The following is a 23,040-nucleotide window of genomic DNA, read 5'->3' as shown; positions in this document are numbered from 1 at the left end:
TTCAATAAAAATGTTTTATTGTTAATCACTTCTATCACTCAGTTTGTGTGGATGGAGGCGGGACACGTCTCCTCGTTGCCCGATCTGCCGCCAGGTTGAACCACCTGATGGCGTGCTTTGTGACCTCCGCATCCGTGGCTGAGCGTGTCACTGTGTTTTTCCTCACAGCACCTGTAATAAAACAGACAGATATGTTTATGTTTATGGTATGAGATGGAATATTAAACGAAATATAGTAACACATAGCAGTTGAAGATGGAGATGACTGATAAAACAACATTTTTTTACTTTGAATTAGAAATGTCAAATAAAGATATATTGCGGTCTCTGCCATTGAGACATGGGTACGTTATAAGTGAAAGACACCTGAAGCGCGTTTCGTCTCAAATTTGCTGGTTTGAATGAGCCGAAAGCCAGCGCGCAAAGGGAGCGCGTGCAGCGTGTTAAAAGCTGTATCACCCCAGTTTCTACACATCTAACGTTAGCTCCTTTTATCAGGCACAATGGGATCTCTCTGTTCATTGAACAACAATGGTGAGTACAGAATCCAGCAGTTAATAACTGAGTCTTCTCTTACCACAGGACAGTAATGGCAGAATGCAGCGGCGGATAACGGGGTCTCTCTGTTCATAGAACAACAATGGTGAGTACAGAATTCAGCAGTTAATAACTGAGTCTTCTCTTACCACAGGACAGTAATGGCAGAATGCAGCGGCGGATAACTGGGTCTCTCTGTTCATAGAACAACAATGGTGAGTACAGAATTCAGCAGTTAATAACTGAGTCTTCTCTTACCACAGGACAGTAATGGCAGAATGCAGCGGCGGATAACGGGGTCTCTCTGTTCATAGAACAACAATGGTGAGTACAGAATTCAGCAGTTAATAACTGAGTCTTCTCTTACCACAGGACAGTAATGGCAGAATGCAGCGGCGGATAACTGGGTCTCTCTGTTCATAGAACAACAATGGTGAGTACAGAATTCAGCAGTTAATAACTGAGTCTTCTCTTACCACAGGACAGTAATGGCAGAATGCAGCGGCGGATAACGGGGTCTCTCTGTTCATAGAACAACAATGGTGAGTACAGAATCCAGCAGTTAATAACTGAGTCTTCTCTTACCACAGGACAGCAACAGCGGAATACAGATCTTCACAACGACACACAGAGCAGAACTTCTCCTTTCTCTAAATGATTAGTTCATCAATAACTAACCACTTATAAATGACTTACAACTGAACGTTATTATAAAGTTCAAAAGAGAACATCAAACGTCCAAAAAGTCTATGGTATAGGATCCAGTCTAAAAAAAAGGCTACACTGTCATATTGGGAAGATGGTTGCTGTGATTTTTAAGGCTGCCCTAACATTTACAAACTATTGACTTCCAACATATTTAATATTACTTTGAATTATATACTTACTGAAAAGCAAGGTCTTTGTTGTCATCCTATTGAATGACTTTTTGTTATTAGCCCCCTTCCAGTTAATTTGATGAGACACCTCATCTGTGAAGATCCTGCCCAGGATGTTCCAGGTCACCCTCTTCACATCCTGGCCTCCAATGGTGGCCAAAGAAGAAATCTAAAAGGCAAAGGCATCTTTTTTAAATAGACAGCAAGGTAAACATTTCTAAGCTCAAGTTGAATTTAAAGGTGCATTTAAAATATTTGTGTTCCTTTTGAAAGTGTCCAGAAATGTAGAAAAAGATAGAAAACTTCTATGTTTCTACTTTTGTCTCTAAAGAAAAAAAAATTCTTCTAAATGATGTTTTATTAAAGTTCGGGAGGAGCACATTCAGATAATTAACATGGGTGGAGAGGTGTATAGATTCAGCAGTCTCACCTCAATCCATTGCCAGTTTAGCAGCATCCCTCTGCCACCCCTTCTCCACACTTATAGTCCTAACTACTTACATACGGAGGGAGTACTCTGTGTTTGGGCCGAACTCTGAGCTCGGAGCCCTCTCCCCGGACAGCACGCCATATACACATTAATCTTTACCCCCTCTAATTGTAAGTGTGAACTCGTGAAACATGAAACATGTACTTGGATCACACCCTCATGGACCTGTGTCACCTTTAAACACATTAGCCATGTTTCCACTGTCGGGCCAGGGTCGAGCCAGGCTAGTGCGTGCCAGGGCCAGTCGCGTTTCCACTGTCACTTCCGAGGCTATTAGCCCGGCACGACCCGTTTAAAGCCCTGGCCCGACAGTGGAAACGCGGCTAATGTCAAACCAGGGAGATTGTCGCTCACAGACAGAATCTTACCACTGCTTCAATAGAATATTTGCAATAATCATGGACAATCAATAAACCTAATGGCACCATTCATATTAAATAAGAAAACTCACCACTCTCTGTCGAGCTGGGCCATTTGATGGTTCTTTTAAAAAGATTTCGAATGCCTCCACTGCCTCCAATTGTTCCAGGGGAAACTGGATATTTTCAGGCATCTCGACATCTGGCCCCGGGGTGCTGTTCAGCCTGCTGGTGAGGTAGTTCACCTTTGCCACAAGCTGGTCCTGTTGTTGTTTGATTGTTTCCAGCAGGCTAAGGATGTGGACCTCAGCCGCTGTTGACAAACATGAAATATAGCTAAAATGTAGTGCATTAAAATATATCATGTTTCAGTGTTTATCCTCATTACTCATAATACTGACATTAGTTAATGACAAAAGTTATTGTCAATAACTAGGGGTGGTGGTGGCGCAATGGATAAGACACATGCCTTTGGTGTGAGAGACCCGGGTTCGAATCCACTGTGAGACACCAATGTGTCCCTGAGCAAGACACTTAACCCCTAGTTGCTCCAGAGGCGTGCGACCTCTGACATATATAGCAATTGTAAGTCGCTTTGGATTAAAGCGTCAGCTAAATGAATAAATGTAAATGTAATGAATAAATGTCAAAGTTTGAAGAAAATATGTGATGGCTGTGGGAGTTTTTTCCAAAATTTTTGGCACAGAATGACCCTCTAGTATTTGTCAGTTATTGCTCACCAGAACAGGGAATGGTATCAGCCATTCTTCCCCCTCGCCATGTTGGTCTATATGTCAGGCTTGGACAGGCTTCCTCTGTTGGCCGCATGTTGAGGGCTGGTGTGGGGGGTGGAGGGAGTTGTGGAGGGACTGCCGTTCCTGATCCATAGTGAGGTGAGCGGTGTGTGAGAGGGGGACATTTTTTATTAAATGGTAGTAATCTGTTAATCATGACTGATAATACACATGGGGCCTTTCTATTCACTAATATTTCAGAAATCAGTCCCTACCTTGAGTAACTCTGCGCATGGTAAATGCGGGTGCAAGGAGTTGAGGTGGTAAAGGGTTTTGCTGTCCTGCCCCATAGTCAGGTGCTAAGGGAGAGAAATTGGTAAATGTCTGTGATCTGTTAACCATGGTAGTCTGCAAGGCTGCAAGCTACAGGGCAAACAATGGCAAACAAAAAAATCTCTGGTCATGCTAAACATGAATTTATGTTTCAACATTTTGGTATTCTACCTATTTCAACCCCATGAATGGATTGACATTGAAAATCTGAGATGGTAATGCAGATTTAATCTATTAATTTGAAACAGAGTGACCATTGCTGTGTTAATATTGATGGGGCCACTGTATTCAATATTATTTCGGAGAACAGTGTTTACCTAGACAGTTTTCTCCAGGTTGAGAATTTACTCTGCTGCCTGGCACTCGGCGAGATGGTGGAGCTAAAGGTATGGATACAAGGAGAGGGGAATATCTTTAGCACTAAGAATGTTAACCATATCTTTAATATTAATATTATGATATGTTATTTCGATGTTAAGAGATTATTCCTTACTCGGCCAGTGCAATTGGCTTGAGGCTTCAGCTGATACACCAGGCATCCTCAGAGATGCAAAGTCACCATTTTCTTCCTCACTCTCATCAGAGTCCCCAAAATGATGGCTGTTAAAAAAATGGCCAAATATACATAGTACAAGCATCTCTGGTCTATTTTTGAATGTTACGGGAAAGAACCTTCCTATTACTGCATAAACATAACAAAAACAAAACAGAACAGAACACACTTACACTGGCTTCCTGAATCTTTTTTCCGGCAGCTCCCCCTCCTGCTCTGCGTCAGACTGTAGGTCAGAGGTGTTGCAGCCAGTCTGATACTGATTCATTAGCCTAACGGCATCTTTGTAGTTGTCTAAAATTGATTATGTTAAAATGAACATGAGTTTCAAATTAGCTGTAGAGCTGCACAGAGTATTATTATTATTGATGATGATGATGATTATAATAATAATTATTATTATTATCATCTTTATTTAACCAGGTTGGTCTCATTGAGAACACAAAATATCTCTTACAAAAGAGACCTGACCAAGAATAGCATCAGTAGATATATATGGAATATTTTAAACAATGCAAGGCAAAGACAATTTCATGGGCATTTTCAGAAAATAGAAATAATACGTTATTTCAAGCAGAAGGAGAAACAACCATGAAATTATTTTTAAACAAGAGTTTTATGAATTGGCTTACCACAAGTTCTGACGATCTTTACGTCATATTTTGGCCAGTTTGGCTCATGCTTCTCATTGTTAGCGGCTGCCCTTTTCACCCGTTCAGTGCTCTTAAAGCTGGGCCAGTACACCATCCCATCATCATACCAATCAACTGGAACAACAGCAATGTCCTTGCTTGCTTGGAACTCAATTAGGTGAAAAGGCATCCTTAATGTAGAAAGAAAGAAAAGGGGTATTTATTAATCATCAAAAAGGAATAACATGACTAAAGCATGCACAAGTGTAAAGTGTATACAAATAAGCAAGTAAGATAGCCTGAAAGTTAACTAGAATGGTGCCCCAGGGTGGGAAGAAGTATAAGGAAGGAAAATGTACAGGTCATAATAGCTAGGTAGAACTTAAGCACAACTGTAAAGTAGGGTACTATTGCAATTTTTTTGGCAGAATGTGTTGGGGTGTTGTTTCATAAAAAAAATCATTGCATAATGTTAATAATTTAGTAATTATAGTCTATTGTATTGAGAAAGGTGGGACATGTATCAAATTGCATGTTAAATTCAGCATAAAATATCATTTCCCCTGGCATTTTATTTCGATGTTAAGAGATTATTCCTTACTCTGCCTTTTACAGGATAATATGTCATCTCATATTTTGAAAATGTGAAATTATGGGTGTAATCAGTGTATGGAAAAATACCAACTTTGTGAAATACTTACAGCAAATATTCATCCAGACAGAGTAATGGAAGTCATAGTCAGTAGTCAACTATATTATTAGAGTTTTTAACTTTAACTGATTGTTTAAACTGATTGATTGAACTGATTTGTGTGTTTTTTTTGTTTTTTTTTTCATTTAGTGGAGGAGGGGTATGGCCACGAAACCATCCCTGTATGGCAAGGCTACACATTTCTGTTGCAGCGCTGACACTTCAACCGACTTCAGCTCATCAGATTGATCATTTATGACAAATATGTTCATTCTGTCGGAGTTGAAGGGATATGTATAGAATGGAGACTGCCGGGAAAATTCAGTGTAAATAGCGTACACACCATTATCATTTTGGATAATGTTTTTGATAAGGCACACTTTATCCCCCACCAGAAACATGTTGTCCCCTGTTGTTAATTTGATGGTCCACCTTTCAACTCGCATTTCCCCATATTGCGCATTTACTCCCATGCCAACAACAATTGGGCCCACAAAATGCTCCCTTTTCAGTCTAATGTCTGCATCAGCATCCAATTTGGTAGCTGTAACTTCCGAAAGGCGCCGAATGAGTTGAGCTAAAGGGAACTCCGGTTTTCTAATGAGTTTTTTTATTTTCCCAAGGTGGTTCTCATATGGGAATGCTGAAAAAGAATCCAGACAGCCATGCCTCTTCACCTCGTCTGCCAGGTGGACCAGACAGTGGACATTGTATACAATCTGGTCTGTCCCATACAGCTCACCAAAATGGTTTACAAAAGATTTTAGCATTTGTCCAGCATAGTCAGCAAGGTTGAGATGTTCAGGGCTTATCAAAATAGATATAGCAGTTGACAGGAGCATGAAATTGTGGTACATGTTCCGGTCCAGGAATCCTGCCAGCACCACTGGGCCAGTGTACAGTAAGAACTGTCGGAATTCAGTCGCCTTCCAACGGTCCAACTCCCTAAGCGACCGTGGTCTCCTGGCAAACTCAATTGGCACGTAGGGCCTCATTGACTGGAGTTTGCCTGACATCCTGTCTACTATTAATGCCGGCAGTCTTACTGTTAACGGACCCCGGAGCCAGGTCTGGAGCAGTTTCCTTACAATGCCCAAACACACTAGATGCATATAATCCAAGGGAAACTGCGATACCATGCCAACTTTCACATTTTTAAATGGATGTGGCCCCTCGTGGTGGTGTAGTTCATCAACCTTCATATTGAATGAGATGTCAGTTCTCTGGGGGTGCTCTGATCCAGGGAACGTCATACGCCGGTTCTGGTATTGCCCTGGGTGTAGGCACTTATCGCACCCATGGTAAGCATTATGGGCCTTTGTTTTTTTTACAAAGGACCGTGCAGGGGCATCACAGATTACCGTGTGAAGCTTCATTTTAAGGTTCTTATCTCCAATGCAAAACCCAGCCTCTAGCTCCTGTAGTTCATTGACAAAATCAGATAGGAACTCTGTGGCCGAACTAGGTTTTTTCGGTCCACAGTAGGCCCCAATGACCACAGGTTCCTTCATGGGGACGGTAACCAGTAAGCCAAGGATGGGCCACAGCTGTACAGTGGAACTTTTAAATAAAGGTAGACCATCTATATTAATCTGCAGCCCCAATGTCATGCCCTCTGTCAGTGTTTTGGCATATTTGCTTATAGTGGCCTTCAAAGAGGGAAGGATGCCAAAGTGATGGTAGTTCCCCCCAGCCTTCTCCTGAATAGCATAATGTGTTTTTGTCTTGAGAAGGGTCCTACCATCCTTTGGCAGATTGGGATGGGTTATATGGAGTATACTCAGCAGTGCAGTCAGCGCAACAAGGGAAATGCCAAAACTCACTGCCCAGTTGGCAATGTTATCGGAAAGTGATGTTAGGTCATCATCATTTTCAGAATTCGAACCTGATGTCCCATCCCCATCACAATACATATCACCAAAATCTGCCTCCAATTCCATGTCCTCTTCAGTTAACACTTGCACCTCTGGCATTGCATGTGCAGCTGAAGAGGGTGGGGCAGTGTTCTCAGAAAGAACTCTGTCATCTGCCACAATTCCTGTCATGTCCATATCAGTCATGTCAGTCATGTCTGTCCTAATTTGATTAATCCTTTTTTGAACGTCTACACGTGTCCTTCGCCTTACGGTTGATAAGGAGACAGGCACAGTCTTTCTATTCATTTTTGTTCTAAGAGAGAAATTTCAAGAAAGACAGGTTGCAGGTTTTTTTTTCAAGAACGACAAGTTGCAATCAGGTGTGTAAAATTGATAATTGTTTCTAATGTTGCATTTAAATAAATACATTGTTGAATTGTGGTGTTTTCTGTTTCATTGCTACAAACTAGACAAGAACAGAGAAATAGAGCAACATTAAAATTTGGGATGCACTTCTTGATTCGGCCCCATGAATAGGTCTAGATTTACATTGAAAATTAATGTTTAAAAAATCTCAATCCAGTTGGGACGTTTTATTCGTGCCTTCGTGGACTATCTGCTTGGCTTTGACATTTCCTTTGTTTGTTTGAAAATAATTATATTAAGTTGGTATTCATTTAACAATAATAAAAAAAAATATCTAAAAAGTAGGTATTCATGAAGACCTAATATTTGTTTGATGTATAACAGGCCTTGTGATTTGAAACATTGGCTTTGATTTGTAACAATATTATGTCATGAGAGGGGGTTCTGCGAAAAATCAGCAGCTGAGCTGACCATACCTGCCAATAAAACCGGACATCAGCTGCTGTTAATAACCAGAAGTCGGAGGTGGATACCGCTTTTAGCTAGGCAAATAAGTTATTATTTCAATTTATATAATTTTCTTTTACTTATTTAAATAAACAAGGCCTACTTCTATCAGTAATTATTTTATTAAAAAAGGTTTATCAAATATAAATCAAGTAACGAAGATCATAGACATGATACAAAAAAACAAACATTAAGCTACATTTGAAATTATAAATTTCCCCTAGATATTCAGCAGCGTTCGTGCATAGAGGCTGTCGACCGGAAGGGGAGGACGTGCCAGGGCGGGAAGTGCCCTGATTAGCTCAAGCGTCTGAGCCGCCTCGCCATAGGTTCGTGCAGCATTTGCTGCAGCACAGCCAATGACCGCTCTAGACGCTCGTGTGTCTGCTATGCAACTTTACTCACAAAAAAATTGGCTTCAATATTCTCGAGAAAAGGAGTTTTCCCGTAATACAAGACCTCTCGGAACACAAATTTAATTGAGAAAGGTCATAACACTTGTATATTACTGTTAGTTTAACTGATTTTATTGTTCTAATTTGTAAGTCGCTTTGAATAAAAGCGTCTGCTATATGAATAAATGTAATTAATATAAAAGTCATTTGGTGTCCTTCCGCTGTTTATGAAAAGTCATAAAGTCGTAATTACACGACTCAGCAGAGCTGTCTGCTCTAACGTTACTGAACTCAAGCGAAATGTTATCCGCTCCCTCGAGCAACTAACGTTAACAGTGACAAGACGTCGTCACTCGCGAAGTTATGGCAACCAAATAACAGTATATTGTATATAATATATTATAATATATTTGCCTATAGGGAAAGTGACAAACAGCGACGAAAGCCGTGACATGAAATCCACACTCACAGGTCCCGTGAAATATGACAGCTAACGTTACAGCTTATTGGAAAATATAGCATTGTGGACACTGAATTTGATTAATTTAACTTAACGTTACTGTTTATCAGACCCCAGACGACACAAGAAATGTTTATGTTCACAAGGTATGGTTTCAATGTCACTTAGACGGTATAACATTAGCAGAAGCCCGCACTTTTGAGTTTGACGTTCAAATAGGCGGCATAGTTGTCTGAACCGACTCAAACAGTGATTAAAATGCTGTAACTTAATTTTCATTATATAAGAGGATGGCTGACACACACACGAGACAAAAATTGGCAAAATGCAAACTAAATAATGCACAGCTAGCTAGAAGCTAGCGCTAAACCATTAAGTGAACATTCTAAAGTTGTCCTAATATCAAACAACGTCATTACAATCATTAGTATACAGTGATTTAAAAAACAATGTTTACTGTGAATGTCGCAATATATCAATAAATCAATATACTTACTCAAAAGAGGGTTCAACACAACCGCGTCACAGCAAAAATATTCTCGACTGATAAATCGGTTCTTGGTGACGTGCTGTAGTCCAACCGTTGCAGTAAAAGGCGCGTCCGCGTCCGAGCATCCGGCATGGGTCCGCTCAGGACCATAGACTGTAAAAAAATATGGACGTAGTGTCTGTGACGTCACCCGTAGGTTTCTGAAGAGCATTTTTGAAGCCTAAAGTAGGCGGAGCCGGCCGTCGCCATCTTGGCCTTGCGTCACTCCCGGATAACAGAAAATAGGCAAAGAGGCGGGGCGTGAGTGGAGCTGAGGAGCCTTGCTATGATTCTGTACTATTCTGCTAGTTGAAAATGTATTATGCAGTAACTTAATATTACTCTGAGAGTGTGTGTGTGACAGTGATTTATGTGCTTAACGTTACATGTCAGTCACTCTCTTTTTATAGTCTATGGTGCGTCAGCGCGGCATTGCTCAAGTTCGTAGAGAGCTTATTCAGTCCGTTTTAAATTCTGATTTTGGCCGCCTCTCAAATGGGTTAAACCATAGATATATTGCCTATGAAGTTCAAGTAAATGCGCTAGAAAATCCGCGCTCATTCATGGATGTGCATTTATTGCATGGACGGAGAAAGCGCCGACATCTGCAGGATTTCATCTGACGGTACATAAGCATATGATATTATAATCTACCTGTTCCGTGAGAGCAGAACGAACGAGCCTTTATTGACGTTTTTAAATCTGAAAACTCCAAAAAGCAACGAAATTGTCAGACATCCATTAGTGCATGTTCACAGAGGAAAACAACTGAAATACTGCGCTGGTTGTTCTCTCGAACGATACTCGACGACAACGACGGAATCCTAAGCCGTGGGCGAAGTAATGGGTGTATTAAATTGTATGAAATAATCCCGGAAAAAAGCACAAAACACTGCAGAGATGGCAAGTTCAGCAGCTAAAATTTGCTGAGGTGAAGTGACGGCTAGTAACAACAGCAGACAAACGGCTAGCAATGACATCAGCGGGAATCCATCTGTCACTCAAGTGGCCACACCCTTAAATTATGCAGAACTTTAAATATTAATCAACTAAACGGATGAGTTATAAAAAAATTCACCCCCCTCACAGTTGTAATGAAGGGCAAAATTAGCTGTATAGACCAAAGCCACATAGAGATCCAGGCTGTAAACATGTTTTTTTCTGCTGTAAAGTTGGTCATTTTAACATGGGGGAGATACAGATTTGACTCACTTCTGCAGCCAGCCCAAGCGGCCAGTCAATGAATTGCAGTTTAACTCACTTCCGTGTTGGTTTCAAGAGAGAGACGGGGAGGTTGCCGCTTGCTCAGGACCCGCTGTTTGACAGTAGAATTTACGGAGCCTCCCGGAGGCGGAGCTGATCCTCTGGGCGGCGCCAAAACGAATTTGACAGTCACGCGGGTTTGGCGACTTGAACGCGGATCCGCATAGGAGTCTCCTGCTGTGTGGGATTGTTCGTATTTTAACAGAGAGATTACTTGTGTTAATCTGTTTACATCTTATTGTCTTGAACTTCGATTTAAGTTACCGATGCTTGTACCCGTGATTATTTCTTAATTTATTGTTAGCTGGGGATTAATTCTTTCTTGGCCAGGAAGATATTATATTTCCTAGAGTTAATACTTGTTTATGCTTTCTGTTCATTGGATGAACTGATAAAATTATCATACTATTGATTCTGCTACGGTAAATTCTGAAGATAATTAAAAATAATTGAATTATTAATTATTGATCATAATTCGTTATGAATAATAATTAATTCGATTTATACGTGGGCGTATAAACGCTGCAGTACAAAGAAAAAAACTTCTCAGTTTTAAGGATTCAATGATTGAATAAGTGCACTCAATAACGTCCACTATGGTTTCTACCACTACAAATGGCTGTCGACCCAAATACTGCCCTATTTGAGGATATATTATCAGGGCGATTTTGGATTCAGCCGTTGTCGTGTAAACATACCTTTAGTAATCCTGAAGATATTGATTAGCTTATTCAGGTGTGTTTTATTAGGGATGGAGCTAAACTCCGCAAGACAGTGGCACTCCAGGACCCCCTGGGATAGAGTCTCGTATTTGGACAGACATTTTATTGGACAGAGTAAGAGCGTGTGTTCAGGCTGCGTCCGAAACCTCATACTTCCCTACTATATAGTAGGGAAAAACAGTAGGCCAGCGAAAAAGTATGTATGAATCCTTAGTATTCATAAAAGAGTAGGCGAGAAGTTCCCAGATGGCCTACTGCTTCCGCCCAGATTCTGAAGCACTCAACGATGGATACTTTTCTATCCAAGGAGGCCACAGGAGAGGATACATCATAATCGAACATCGTGGAGATCAGCGACGAGTATACTAGTTTGAGTGAGTATACTAAAGAAATGAATTTTAAAAAAATCTGGGGGACCTGAAACAAAAATATAGAGTAAGATAAAACATTTTTTAACTTGTAATACAGAAAACAAATGACATTGTGCTGTTAAAATAAGTGCTTCTGTATTATGTTTTGTGCATTATTGTAGGATCTGAAATGTCTTTAGACTGATGTGAGCAGTGAGGATGGAGAGCCCAGAGCTGAATCCTGGAAACGATGCCATGGATGGAATCATCCATCACTCCACAGGCCCTTATTGACTAAAGCTTGCTCTACTATGCTTCGCTCACAGGAGTGTTTACTGTTGAAATGAGTCTCACAGGTTCAGTACAGGCTCTCTGTGAAACTGGGCCTACATCACTGGCAGTATTTAGATGTGTTTTAAATCAATACCAGATAGAAATCCTAATTAACAGACTAAATTAATTCCAGGTGGTGGTTAATCAATTAAATTAACTAAATGAATGCATTCCCTGACAATTAAGTGTATTTAAATATCCCTGCCTTCAGTACAAATGATTGAGAGAAGCAGCAATAAACAGTGGTAGAGTGTCTTCAGAGAAGCTCTCTGATAATTTTGAAAAAGACTCTTGATTTAGGTTTGGATGATTTTCCCTCATGGCTGTGAGGGAGACTAGTTTTTGGAAAGGACTCATTTTAGCCCTTTTTCTCTTTGCTGTTGATGGACAGAAACTAGGGCCGTAAGTACTGTTAAATGTGCTTTGAAGTGAACAAGCATTCTGTTGTCTGTTTTATGTTGGATTAACTAAACTTTATAGATGGTGAAAATGAGTTTTGTGAACTGATTGAAGCCTTCTTTCAATACCATTGTTAAAGATCACCACTCCTCATTTGTTGTAATCCAGTGATTAAAATAGATGTCATGTGGTTTCTGAAACTAAACCTCTCTGTATTTTTCCACAGGTTATTCATGGTGACGTTCCCTGCAGTGATTGAGTCTGGATCTGATGCCAAATTATGCATAACTCTTCTGAAACCCCAAGAGAGCCTCACAATGACAGTTTCTCTGCTTGATGAGAAAAACAGGACAACTCAACTTGTGCAGCAGGTTTCTTCAACGTCGTTTCACCGCTCTTTCAGTTTCCAGGTCTGTCATGAGACGCATGTGCCTCTTTTCTTTTTTGGGTTTGTTGTTAACTTAGTTTCTTTACAGGCTCCTCGAGTAGATGGAGAAGTGGTGCAGAAGCTGAAGGTGGATGTTCAAGGGAAGGTCTTCAGAGCGACTGAAGAGAGAAAAGTCATGTTCAGACGTTACCAGCCTTTGACCTTCATCCAAACAGACAAACCCATCTACAATCCAGGACAAACGGGTGAGCTGTGAATGTCCCTTGGTTTAATATTAGAGGTGTAGAAAGTCCAATACGCTACAAGTATTGATAATCTTCAAGTGCATTGATGTGAGTTTATTGGTGTTTCTGCAGTGAATTTCAGAGTTGTCACTATGGATACCAGATTTGTGCCTTTTGATCAAATGGTAAGATCAGATGTTTCACCATATTGAGTGTTCTAGCCACAAAGAAACCTGCAAATTTAATGCAGGTTATTTTTACGTGCACTGTTTTGCACTTTCAGTGATTTTTGCAGCATCTGTGTGTTTGTGCTTTTTAAATGTTTAATATTCCTGTCTTTGTCTTGCAGTACAATCTGGTGGTAGTAGAGGTGAGTTCTGTTGCAAGTCTTTGAATGGAGCCAATGCAGCTTTTTGTACTTCTGCTTTGTTTGCTGTTTTTCCTCTGAGTTGTTAATTGTTTGGTTTTTAGGACAATAATAATAACCGGATTGGTCAGTGGACAAATGTTTCCTCAACGGGATGGATATTGCAGCTTTCTCATGAGTTAAACCCAGAGGCTCAGATAGGGATGTACACACTAAAGGCTTTTATTGGTGACCGAACAATCTCCCATGTTTTTGAGGTGAAAAAATATGGTAAGTCATTGTGTATAAATTGTGTAGCAGTTCAATGACACATCTGAGGTCTTGATCCAAGTCATCTGGTTTCTGGTTAAGTTTTGCCCAAGTTTGACGTGACCGTAAACACACCACAGACGTACAGCGTTGCAAATGTGGGACTGAAAGTTGAGGCTTGTGCCAAGTGAGTAACACCTCTATTTTCTTGTCTTGTGGTTGGTCAGATCTTGATCTTGTTCCTTGTGATGTTTCTCAGATACACATATGGCCAACCTGTGCTTGGTCAAGCATTGGTGGAAGTCTGCCGTGAGCCATTTCCATATGTTGTGGTTCCTGATGTGACCCGTCGTTGCCTGACTAAAACTGCAAAGGTGTGACTCCTGCCTTACAGTGGAGGGTTTTCTTCTGCTTGTGCTTGACTTAAATGTGACCATTTGTTCTGCTACCAGATGAACGACACTGGCTGTGCCTCCCTTACCGTCGATACATCAGTGTTTTTCAACACCAAATTTGAAAATGATATGCAAGATACTTTCCTTGTAAATGTGAATGTCACTGAGGTGGGAACAGGTGAGCTATTGGCTGATCTGAACCAATGGTACTTGCTTAAAGTTTGTTTGCAGTTCACCTTTTTTCTATTGCATTCCCCAGATGTATTGATGTCAAAATCTGCAACAGTGTCCATTACGTTTGAAGTCGGCAAAGTCACGTTTGTGGACCTCCCAGATTATTTTGAAACTGGATCACTGATTAATGGAAAGGTAAGTTTAATCTTTGTCACAGAAGCCTTCACATTAGTTCCCTTTCCTAACCTTGATCATTCCCAACAGATCTCGGTGTCTCGTTTCGATGGTGCTCCAATTGCAAACAAAGCGGTTTATCTCCAGGATGGTAACAGCTGGCCCAACAAACTGCTGCTGAATCTGACCACAAACCAGAGAGGACTGGCCACCTTCTCCCTCAGCACTGCTAATCTTCCTAAAGCTGCTCTCAATCTCGTGGTACGATTTGCTCCGTTTTGTGACATGTAGACTTCTCCCTATCTCTCGCATGAAACAATGCCATTCGTTGTTCCCCAGGCAAGTGCGACTCCAGAGGTTGTTTATGGTTACAAATCACCATACTTCACTACAGATACAAGGGTTGTTCAGATTCTCCAACCTGCTTCTCCTGACAACCCATCACTTAGTGAACTGACTATAGTGAAGCTCGAGCAGCCACTCAAATGTGGTGCTGCGTTTCCAGTGACGGTCAAGTATTCTTTTGTTGGAGAGACTGGTGGCTACAGCACTGACATCATCTACATGGTGAGTGAACATTAGTGTTGTAGTTTTTTTTTTTTTTTTTTTTCTGCACTGGTCAGTTTCAGTACCTTTTTGCACCCATTTGTCAGGTCATGTCCAGAGGATTGATCGTCCTCCATGGATTTCAGACAGTCACAGCAAGAGCTTCTAATACAGTCACGAGCGGCTCTGTGTCTTTCCAGCTGTCTGTCAGTGTTGATATGGCTCCAGTAGTGCAGATTCTGGTCTACTGTGTTCTGCCCAGTGAGATTGTTGTTGTTGGTAGTGCATCATTTGACACAGAAACGTGTTTCCAAAACAAGGTATGATGTGCACTAGCATCTTTTGTCTTTAAGTGGGGAATGGTGATGTGTTCTACAGCCTGTTGATTCTTGTTCCAGGTGTCTCTACAGTTCTCTCCTGCTACGGCTGTTCCTGCTGAGGGAAATGTTCTGACTGTCTCTGCTCAAGCAGGATCTCTCTGTGGCATCAGTGCTGTAGATCAGAGCATCCGGATCATGGAGCCAGGAAGACGTCTGAGTGCTGAAATGGTATCATGTGCCTCAATCAGATTTCCATTGTAGCAAATTAGCTTAAATATTAAAGGGGTGGTATAACGCCCTTTTCACAAGATGTGAAATAAGTCTTTGATGTCCCCAGAGTGTGTAAGTTTTAGTTCAATACCCCTAAGATATTTTTATATAGCATGTTCAATTTGTCATTTTTGAGGTGAGCAAAAATGCACCGTTTGTGTCTGTTCCTTTAAAGGCAAATGAGCTGCTGCTCCTGGCACAGAGGGCGGAGCTTCAACAGCTTGCACTCACACAGACATGCACTGAAAATTTCAAAAACTAAGCCTTTTGTTCAAACTGGATTCAAACAATGGAGAGACTCAAGAAGTGACATGTAGAATACAATGGGATGTTTCTGAATGGTTAGTTGATGAATTTATGTAGCGTATGTGTAGTTATCTTCTAGTCACTGATTAGCATATTCTGTCTTGATAATCTATAAACCGGGGGAAGGGTTTATGTAAATTGTAGGGTTGGTGATGTCACTAACCCGGGAGGAATGTCGTGTAGTCCCTACCAGCCGTTTGTCCTTAAAGCGATTTCTTTAAAAGCAAATATCTCCCTTTGCTTTGAGCACTGTAACTTTGCAGATGTTTATGCTCAAACAGAAACATTACACTAACAAGTTAAGTGAAATCATAATCAACCACCCCTTTAATAATCATAACTTATTATATTTGGATCAGTTAATAGAATTAACTTAATATAGTAATTACTATTACCATTAACCTGTTTGTCCCATAAATTAGATTTTTAATTTTTAATTTGTATGGGAAGTCTTTCTTACTGTTCAATACTCAGAGCAAGTAGTTAAAATCTGCATGATTAGCGACTCCAGTATATGAGTATGAAACATGGACAAATTTACGTGTGACATGAACAAGACTTTAACTAAACTTAAACTACTCTAACTTGCATGCATTCAGTTTACCAAGGGAAGAGCTGAAGCAGAATACAGGAAAGCAAGAAGTTGTAGCATTGTTTGAAATTCAGTAGATAAACGGCCTTGAGCAAACCATCAGTTTTGTTCTAACACTCCCTTTAAAAGGGGTAAGGATACTTAATGTATCAAATAATGAGACTAAGTTTGATACTTGCATGTCTCGCCCATTTGAGTAAAACTGTCATGATGCAATTTGTTGAGGCTCCATTTGATCTTTGCTGATGTCTTGATGAGAGAATCAATGGGAGTCAGAGACTTTGGTGAATGGAAAGAAAAGGCCACAGCCTGGCACAAATGGGAGTCAGAGACTTTGGTGAATGGAAAGAAAAGGCCACAGCCTGGCACAAGCATGGGGGTCCTTAAACTTCTAGTTCAGTCCCTTTCTGAGAAATCCTGATGTGGAGATGCTAAGACATTATCTTTTGATCATTTATTTTTTAAAGCATGAAGATGTCACACCCTTTGGAGGTGTGAGCCAATAAGTTCCCTTTGGAGGGAATTTCTTGACGGCCCTTTGTTCTCGCAGGCTGTTGAATGTAATTTGATTGGGTGTTTAAAATAATTTAAGATTCTTATACAATGTGTCACAAAGTTAGCAAAATGTAAATAAACTCCAATCTTTGTCCCCATTTGTTAAGAGTCCAAACATGCTACACATGATTTTTGGTTAACCATAGTATGTATGTCTGAAACAATCTAAAAGAGAATGAATACATATGCCAAACCCCATAAAAGGGAAATCATGAGATGGGGGAAAATTGGATACATGTTTATACATTTCTCATGTTGTATGTATTATAGGATAAAAAAGGTTTATTTCTCATTCTCAGCAAGAACACATCTCTGCAAATTCTTTCTGGGTCATAAGTCTTGTCAGTCTTAATGTGTCCTGTAACAGTATTTTAGGGATTCGTTTGGGATGTTAGTTTTGGGGAAGTTTCATAGACCTTTGTTAGTGAGTTTGCTGGATTATTCATTAAATATAATAATTTGTCTGATTGGTCCAGATGCTACACATTTTTAGACCTAAACTTAAGTGGCATTCTAATCAGATGTGTGCCACATTAAAATATTCCGTTTACTGCAGATCAGAGATGGGGAAAACCCTGACATGCCATCACTGAACTACTTTTCAATTTGATTAAACTTAAACTTGATTAAACCTTAAAAAGGACAGACACTTGTCCTTTTTAAAATGTGTTATCACTATGACTTTGCTTTTTGAAAACCTACAGTACATCTTACAAACCTACAGTACATATGTGACTTACTACTAGAAGACAACTTTCTCTGTTCTCAGGTGTTCAACTTGCTCCCAGTGCGGTCACTATCTGATTATCCATATGAAGTTGAGGATGAACAGGAGTGCCTAAATGTTCGACCCCGTCGGGCTGTTCCTACAGACCAAGCCTCCGAAACCTTCAAGGTATAAAACTGTTCATTATCCTGTTTACTAAACTCACCTTAATCTTCAAATGTTTTTCTCTTGCTCTGACAGAGCATGGGGATGAAGGTTGCCACAAATTTGCCTATCAGAGTACCTGAGTGTGTGATGTACAGAGGCCTGAATTATTATCGCAACTTCCGTGATGGTATGTCAGTTTGTTTGTTGCTCTCATAGACTCATGACTTGAAAGATTCCTTAAGTTTATTATAGTTGGTAGCTTCTGTGATCTGAAACTGCAAGTCATTTGGAAAAACTCAAGTCTCTTACATAGTAACAGTGTATATTCAATTTTATTATTAATGTGCTATGTAAAGTCACAACTAATCAGTTTTTTTTTTTTTTTTTACAACTGCCCAAACATGCATATTTGAATTTGTATTAACCCTGTTTTATCTGCAGACACTAGGACAGTTTGTAGTAAAATTGCTGGTCTCTTTCAGTAATGTATTATCGTAAGCCTGTAGCCATGGCAATGGCTCCTCCAGAAGCAGAAAGGGCTGGAGGTGACACTTCCTCTTTTGATGTGACCGTCAGGACTTACTTTCCAGAAACCTGGATCTGGCAGCTTGCTCAAGTGGGGTTAGTAAAACCTTTTGTTCCATCTAAAGCTACTTTCCCACAGTTTTTACTTCTCCTGTCCCCCTCATTTATAGTTTTGAGTCCTTGTCTTCAGAGCGACTGGATCCACACGAGTTCCCCTCACTGTTCCTGACACCATCACCACATGGGAGACGGAGGCGTTCTGTCTGTCCTCAAAAGGTTTAGGTCTTGCTCCTCCTGCTCTGCTGACTGTCTTCCAGCCCTTCTTCCTGGAGCTCTCCCTGCCATACTCCATCGTCCGTGGGGAGTCTTTTGATCTGAAGGCCACGGTCTTCAGCTATCTGTCCAAGTGCATCATGGTCTGTCATGGTTTCTTTATATACTGTAATGGATCTGTATAGAGAAGGTCATGTGTATTTGCTCCATGTGCGGTTTCATTGGCAGGTTAAATTAACTCCAGCTTCATCCACGGCCTTCACTCTTAAACCATATACTGATCCGTATTCATCCTGTATTTGTGCCAATGGGAGAAAGACCTTCAAATGGGTTCTCTCAGCTTCAGTTCTCGGTCAGTTTTGGACCGTCTGTTTCCAAATTTAAAGTTAGTGGTGTTGCTCACTTCCTGTCTTGCACTGCAGGAGCTGTCAATGTGACTGTCAGTGCTTCAGCTGAAGCATCCCAGACTCAATGTGGCACTGAAGTCGTGACTGTGCCGACAAGAGGACGCATTGACGTAGTCACTCAAAGTCTACTTGTCCTGGTGAGTGTTACCAGCCTTCTGGAGTTTGATCATGATCTCATGCTGATTTACTGATGTGGTGTTATTGTTTATAGCCTGAAGGAGTTGAAAGGACAAACACCCAGAGTTGGTTACTGTGTCCAAAGGGTTTGTTTGCACTCAATGATTCCCAAATACATTCTCCCTGTATAGCCAAACATTAGCCTAGCACTCAATGCTGATCCATTCTGTTCGGTCTGCAGGAAAAGATCTTTCTGAAGATGCGACTCTGACGTTTCCAACAAATGTGGTTCAGGGATCAGCCAGATGCTCAGTTTCAGTCCTTGGTAAAGCATTTCATTGAGTAGAAACTGACAGGTAATATTTAGCAGAATAACTGTTTCTGATGTGGGTTTAATGCTTGACCTCGTGTAGGGGACATAATGGGTCGTGCACTGAAGAATCTAGATGGATTATTACAGATGCCATCTGGCTGTGGAGAACAGAATATGATCATTCTTGCTCCGAATATTTACATCCTGCTGTACCTGGAAGTCACGGGGCAACTCACCGCAGCCATCCGAGAGACCGCCACAGGATACCTTCGGAGTGGTATGGGCGAGCAGATCCATTTTCAGTGTTGGGGAGACAATCTTAATGACTTAGTCTGTGATTCCCATCAAAGCGGTCAAGACTCCTTAAGCTCTCATCTCATCCCCTGCCCCATATTTTTTTCTTTCTTTTGAACAGGATACCAAGGACAACTAAACTACAGGCACAGTGACGGCTCATACAGCACATTTGGTTATGATGCATCCAATACATGGTGAGTTTCATGCCGTTATTCTAGTTGTGTAACCTTTGTCACAAGCGGTTTGTTCAGTTTAAACTTTCTCCACGGCCAGGTTGACCGCTTTTGTCATGAGGTCTTTTGGTCTAGCGAAGCGTTTCATCTTCATTGATCCGAATGTCCTTCAGAGTGCAAAGGACTGGCTGATAAGCCAACAGGGTGCAAATGGTTGTCTCATGCAACAGGGAACTTTGTACCACAACGACATGAAGGTACATGTGTTATCAAATGGACCTTAACCATTTTTCCAAGATTGTTTTTAATCTGTTTGTGTTTTAGGGTGGAGTTGGTGATAACGTGACCATGACTGCCTACATTGTTGCATCGCTGCTTGAACTAGGCATCCCCGCCACAGTAAAAACATCTCCAGTAGTTGTATGAGCTCCTTGCAGATGGCCTTCCTTTTCTCGCTGTTGTCTGATATCTGCTTTGCTTTCAGGATCCCGTCATTACCAACGCTCTGTCATGCTTGAGGCCTGTCGCCGGGAACCTGGGAAACACTTACACCACAGCTCTGCTGACCTACACCTTCAGTCTGGCTGGAGAGACCACCACTCGATCACAGCTTCTAACAACCTTGAACAACGTTGCCATTTCTGAAGGTAAGATTTACCCGCTTTTTTTTTTGTTGAGAAGTTCAAGTTCTTTGTCATTGACTTTCTCTCCTTCATCTCATCCTAAGGCACTAAGCTCCATTGGTCTCAGACAACATCTGGTGATACTCTGGCGGTGGAGATCAGCTCTTACGTGCTGCTAGCGGTTCTCGCTGTTCAGCCTCTCACGACAGCTAATCTGGGTTATGCTAACCGCATTGTCAACTGGCTTGTGACCCAGCAGAATCCCTATGGAGGGTTTTCCTCCACCCAGGTGCCTCTGACTACCAAACATGAGTGCAATCATTTATGAGGAGTTTTTAATCTGGTGCTTGTTTTTAGGACACTGTGGTGGCTCTTCATGCCCTGTCTGTGTACGCTGCTCAAGTGTTCAGCTTGGATGGCTCCAGCACTGTTACCGTACAGTCCTCAGTAGTAGGAGACTCTTATAGCTTCAAAGTGAATCGGGATAACAGGCTGCTGTATCAGGAGAAGCTGCTGAAGAACGTTCCTGGCAAATATAGTGTTAAAGTGTCAGGATCCACTTGTGTGTCTGTGCAGGTATGCATCTTAACCCTCTATTTCTGTTTCTTTTGTGCACATCCAAATCTGATTAGTCTTGTCTGCCCTGCCCCCATACCGTAGATTGCATGTTTCTACAACATCCCGACACCCATTAAAGTCTCCAGGACACTGAGTGTTGACACAAAGGTGACTGGAGACTGCCGACCGCTTGGGGCCAATCTTATTTTGAACTTCACAGTAAAGTAAGAACAGCTTTGGCTTGGTGTCCTGAAACCAGCTCTTGTTTGACTCCTTCAAAAGGATCCTGCATTCTTGATTCTGTTGACCTAAACCTCTTTATTCCCCATCACTATCATTCAGATACGACGGTGTAAAAACAAGCACTAACATGGTTCTAGTGGACATTAAGCTCCTGTCGGGCTTCACAGCAGATACGTCACCGGTTTGTAGGTTTAAGATTTAGAAAATCCCAAGATGCTTGAAGCTCCTTCAGATGTAATTGTGTCTTTAAATGATGGTCTTTTCCTTAGCTTGGATCTCCACCCCAATCGTTTGCCCCGCTAGTGGAGAGGGTTGATGCTGAAGATGATCATGTCCTAGTGTATCTGAAAGAGGTGAGATTGAGACACTAAGTATATTACTAGCTGCCATCTTTCTCATATGCTGCTGTTCATCCTTTCTCGTAGGTTCCCAAAGGCGTCCCCAAGAGTTTCACTCTGCAGCTGAAACGGGTTCTTGCAGTAAAAAATCTCAAGCCAGCAGTCATCAACGTTTATGACTACTATCAGACAAGTATGCTTTCATCCTAATCATTCACTGCTCTAGCTGAATTCACTATTGAACATGATCCCACTAGGTTAATGTTCTTTTTTCAGGTGATTCGTTTGAGACCACCTACATGTCTCCCTGTCCATGATTTGATTCAGTACTGGCTGTAGGACACGTGACTTAATTAAAACTGCTTTTATACAACCAGTTCTTTTGTTGCCTGCTTTTGTTCCTCATCTGTGTTTATTTGAAGCAGGTTTATTTTCAGTGTTCATGTTTCTATTTGTCCTGTGACCAAGTCTTTACTTGGGCAGTGGCTGTTAACTTTTGTTGTTGAAAGTTTAACTTTAGACTGCAACTAAGCTTTTTTTTTTGGACCGTTTAAACTTTCTAACCATGGTAATCAACTTTTTTTGTTATCATTTATGAAGGCATTTACTTAGACATATAGCCAGTTTTACTGTAACAAACCAAAAAGCAATAAATGGACAGTACCAGAAAAATTTAGTCATTCTTCAAGGAGTCTCTCAGTGCAGTTTTAATTTGACTATAAATGTATATTAGTAGTTGATATGGTGTCAATGTTTGACCTCAGGTAAGTGCACTTAATTGGACAGCCCTCATGTTTGCTGTGCCATTGCCACATGGCCCAGTTCTGGTTGATACATGTCATTGCTGATGGGATTCCAGCTTGGACACATTCAGGCCAAGCTTGCCATGTGGGTGTATTTATGAATACTTGTCTTCTAATAAATGTCAGTGTCATTAAGACAACACAGGACCACTATAGTAACAACCTCATCTCTCATTTACTGTTAAGTTTATCGCTCCTAGGCAACTGGCTACTTAGACCTGTAACATGATCATAATTATGTATTGTGTGTATATAAGATATTATGCATGAAACTTTTGTAAGTGACATTTAAGCTGAACAAATATTTAAATTTGTTAAATTAAGAGATGTTAACCACGTTACCGTATGTCATCCTAAAAGAACAAATTGAGACAAACACATTGTAGTTATGCCTGTTTCCTGGATCAAACCTAAAAGACAGACTCTCAAAACACAGTATTAGTGTGGACTGAAAAAAACGCCTGAATCAACTAACCTTTCACATAAAATAACCAAGTTTACATTTATATTGAAATCATATTTAGAGACATGTACAAAAATTGTTTTGTT

At 40.8% G+C, this 23,040-nt stretch overlaps 2 protein-coding genes and 1 long non-coding RNA gene across 6 annotated transcripts in view; 2 read left to right on the top strand and 1 right to left on the bottom strand.

Annotated features, from left to right (window-relative positions):
* Positions 1–23,040, bottom strand: part of LOC309501443 (uncharacterized protein) — a 56,016-nt gene continuing 32,976 nt past the window's right edge. Inside the window, exons 1-10 of one of the 4 annotated variants that reach the window (XM_082173554.1) lie at positions 9,288–9,420; positions 4,517–4,707; positions 4,058–4,178; positions 3,825–3,931; positions 3,649–3,711; positions 3,274–3,357; positions 3,005–3,142; positions 2,357–2,577; positions 1,425–1,584; positions 1–1,059 (exon numbers count right to left, since the gene is read on the bottom strand). In XM_082173554.1, the coding sequence (XP_082029680.1) occupies positions 1,010–1,059; positions 1,425–1,584; positions 2,357–2,577; positions 3,005–3,142; positions 3,274–3,357; positions 3,649–3,711; positions 3,825–3,931; positions 4,058–4,178; positions 4,517–4,706 (1,134 nt within the window). In that variant the 5' untranslated portion in view covers position 4,707; positions 9,288–9,420 and the 3' untranslated portion in view covers positions 1–1,009. Of the gene's footprint in view, positions 1,060–1,424; positions 1,585–2,356; positions 2,578–3,004; positions 3,143–3,273; positions 3,358–3,648; positions 3,712–3,824; positions 3,932–4,057; positions 4,179–4,516; positions 7,442–9,287; positions 9,421–23,040 lie in introns of those variants that run through there. The other 3 variants (XM_082173557.1, XM_082173556.1, XM_082173555.1) reach the window with 3 other exon arrangements.
* LOC309503913 lies at positions 10,803–12,092 on the top strand. The gene is made up of 2 exons (XR_014207934.1): positions 10,803–11,679; positions 11,838–12,092. It is a non-coding gene; the product is annotated as an uncharacterized lncRNA (long non-coding RNA).
* LOC309498025 (alpha-2-macroglobulin-like) lies at positions 12,181–22,064 on the top strand. The gene is made up of 34 exons (XM_082168506.1): positions 12,181–12,390; positions 12,614–12,797; positions 12,864–13,020; positions 13,132–13,184; positions 13,349–13,369; positions 13,471–13,636; positions 13,718–13,802; positions 13,875–13,989; positions 14,068–14,188; positions 14,270–14,379; positions 14,449–14,619; positions 14,698–14,925; positions 15,012–15,224; positions 15,303–15,452; positions 17,717–17,842; positions 17,915–18,008; positions 18,304–18,442; positions 18,537–18,762; positions 18,848–18,971; positions 19,042–19,163; positions 19,238–19,289; positions 19,385–19,468; positions 19,557–19,733; positions 19,872–19,947; positions 20,027–20,183; positions 20,251–20,325; positions 20,411–20,573; positions 20,654–20,838; positions 20,907–21,125; positions 21,210–21,331; positions 21,450–21,531; positions 21,620–21,703; positions 21,776–21,881; positions 21,965–22,064. Exons 1-34 carry the CDS (start codon positions 12,308–12,310, stop codon positions 22,003–22,005), a joined length of 4,311 nt encoding a protein of 1,436 aa, XP_082024632.1. The 5' UTR covers positions 12,181–12,307; the 3' UTR covers positions 22,006–22,064.

The sequence above is a fragment of the Leuciscus leuciscus genome (assembly GCF_965113295.1).
Source record: "Leuciscus leuciscus genome assembly, chromosome: 1".
NCBI classification, from domain to species: Eukaryota; Metazoa; Chordata; class Actinopteri; order Cypriniformes; family Leuciscidae; genus Leuciscus; species Leuciscus leuciscus.
The sequence above is the reverse complement of the archived record's forward strand: the minus strand, read 5'-3'. Positions and strand labels throughout refer to the sequence as shown.

Excerpts from the sequence above, each read along its gene's own strand:
- LOC309498025 (XM_082168506.1), top strand. The coding sequence starts at position 12,308 with ATGGCTGTGAGGGAGACTAGTTTTTGGAAAGGACTCATTTTAGCCCTT. Across the intron at positions 13,021-13,131 it reads CTACAATCCAGGACAAACGG|TGAATTTCAGAGTTGTCACT; the intron begins GTGAGCTGTGAA and ends GTGTTTCTGCAG. Across the intron at positions 13,803-13,874 it reads AAAGTTGAGGCTTGTGCCAA|ATACACATATGGCCAACCTG; the intron begins GTGAGTAACACC and ends GATGTTTCTCAG.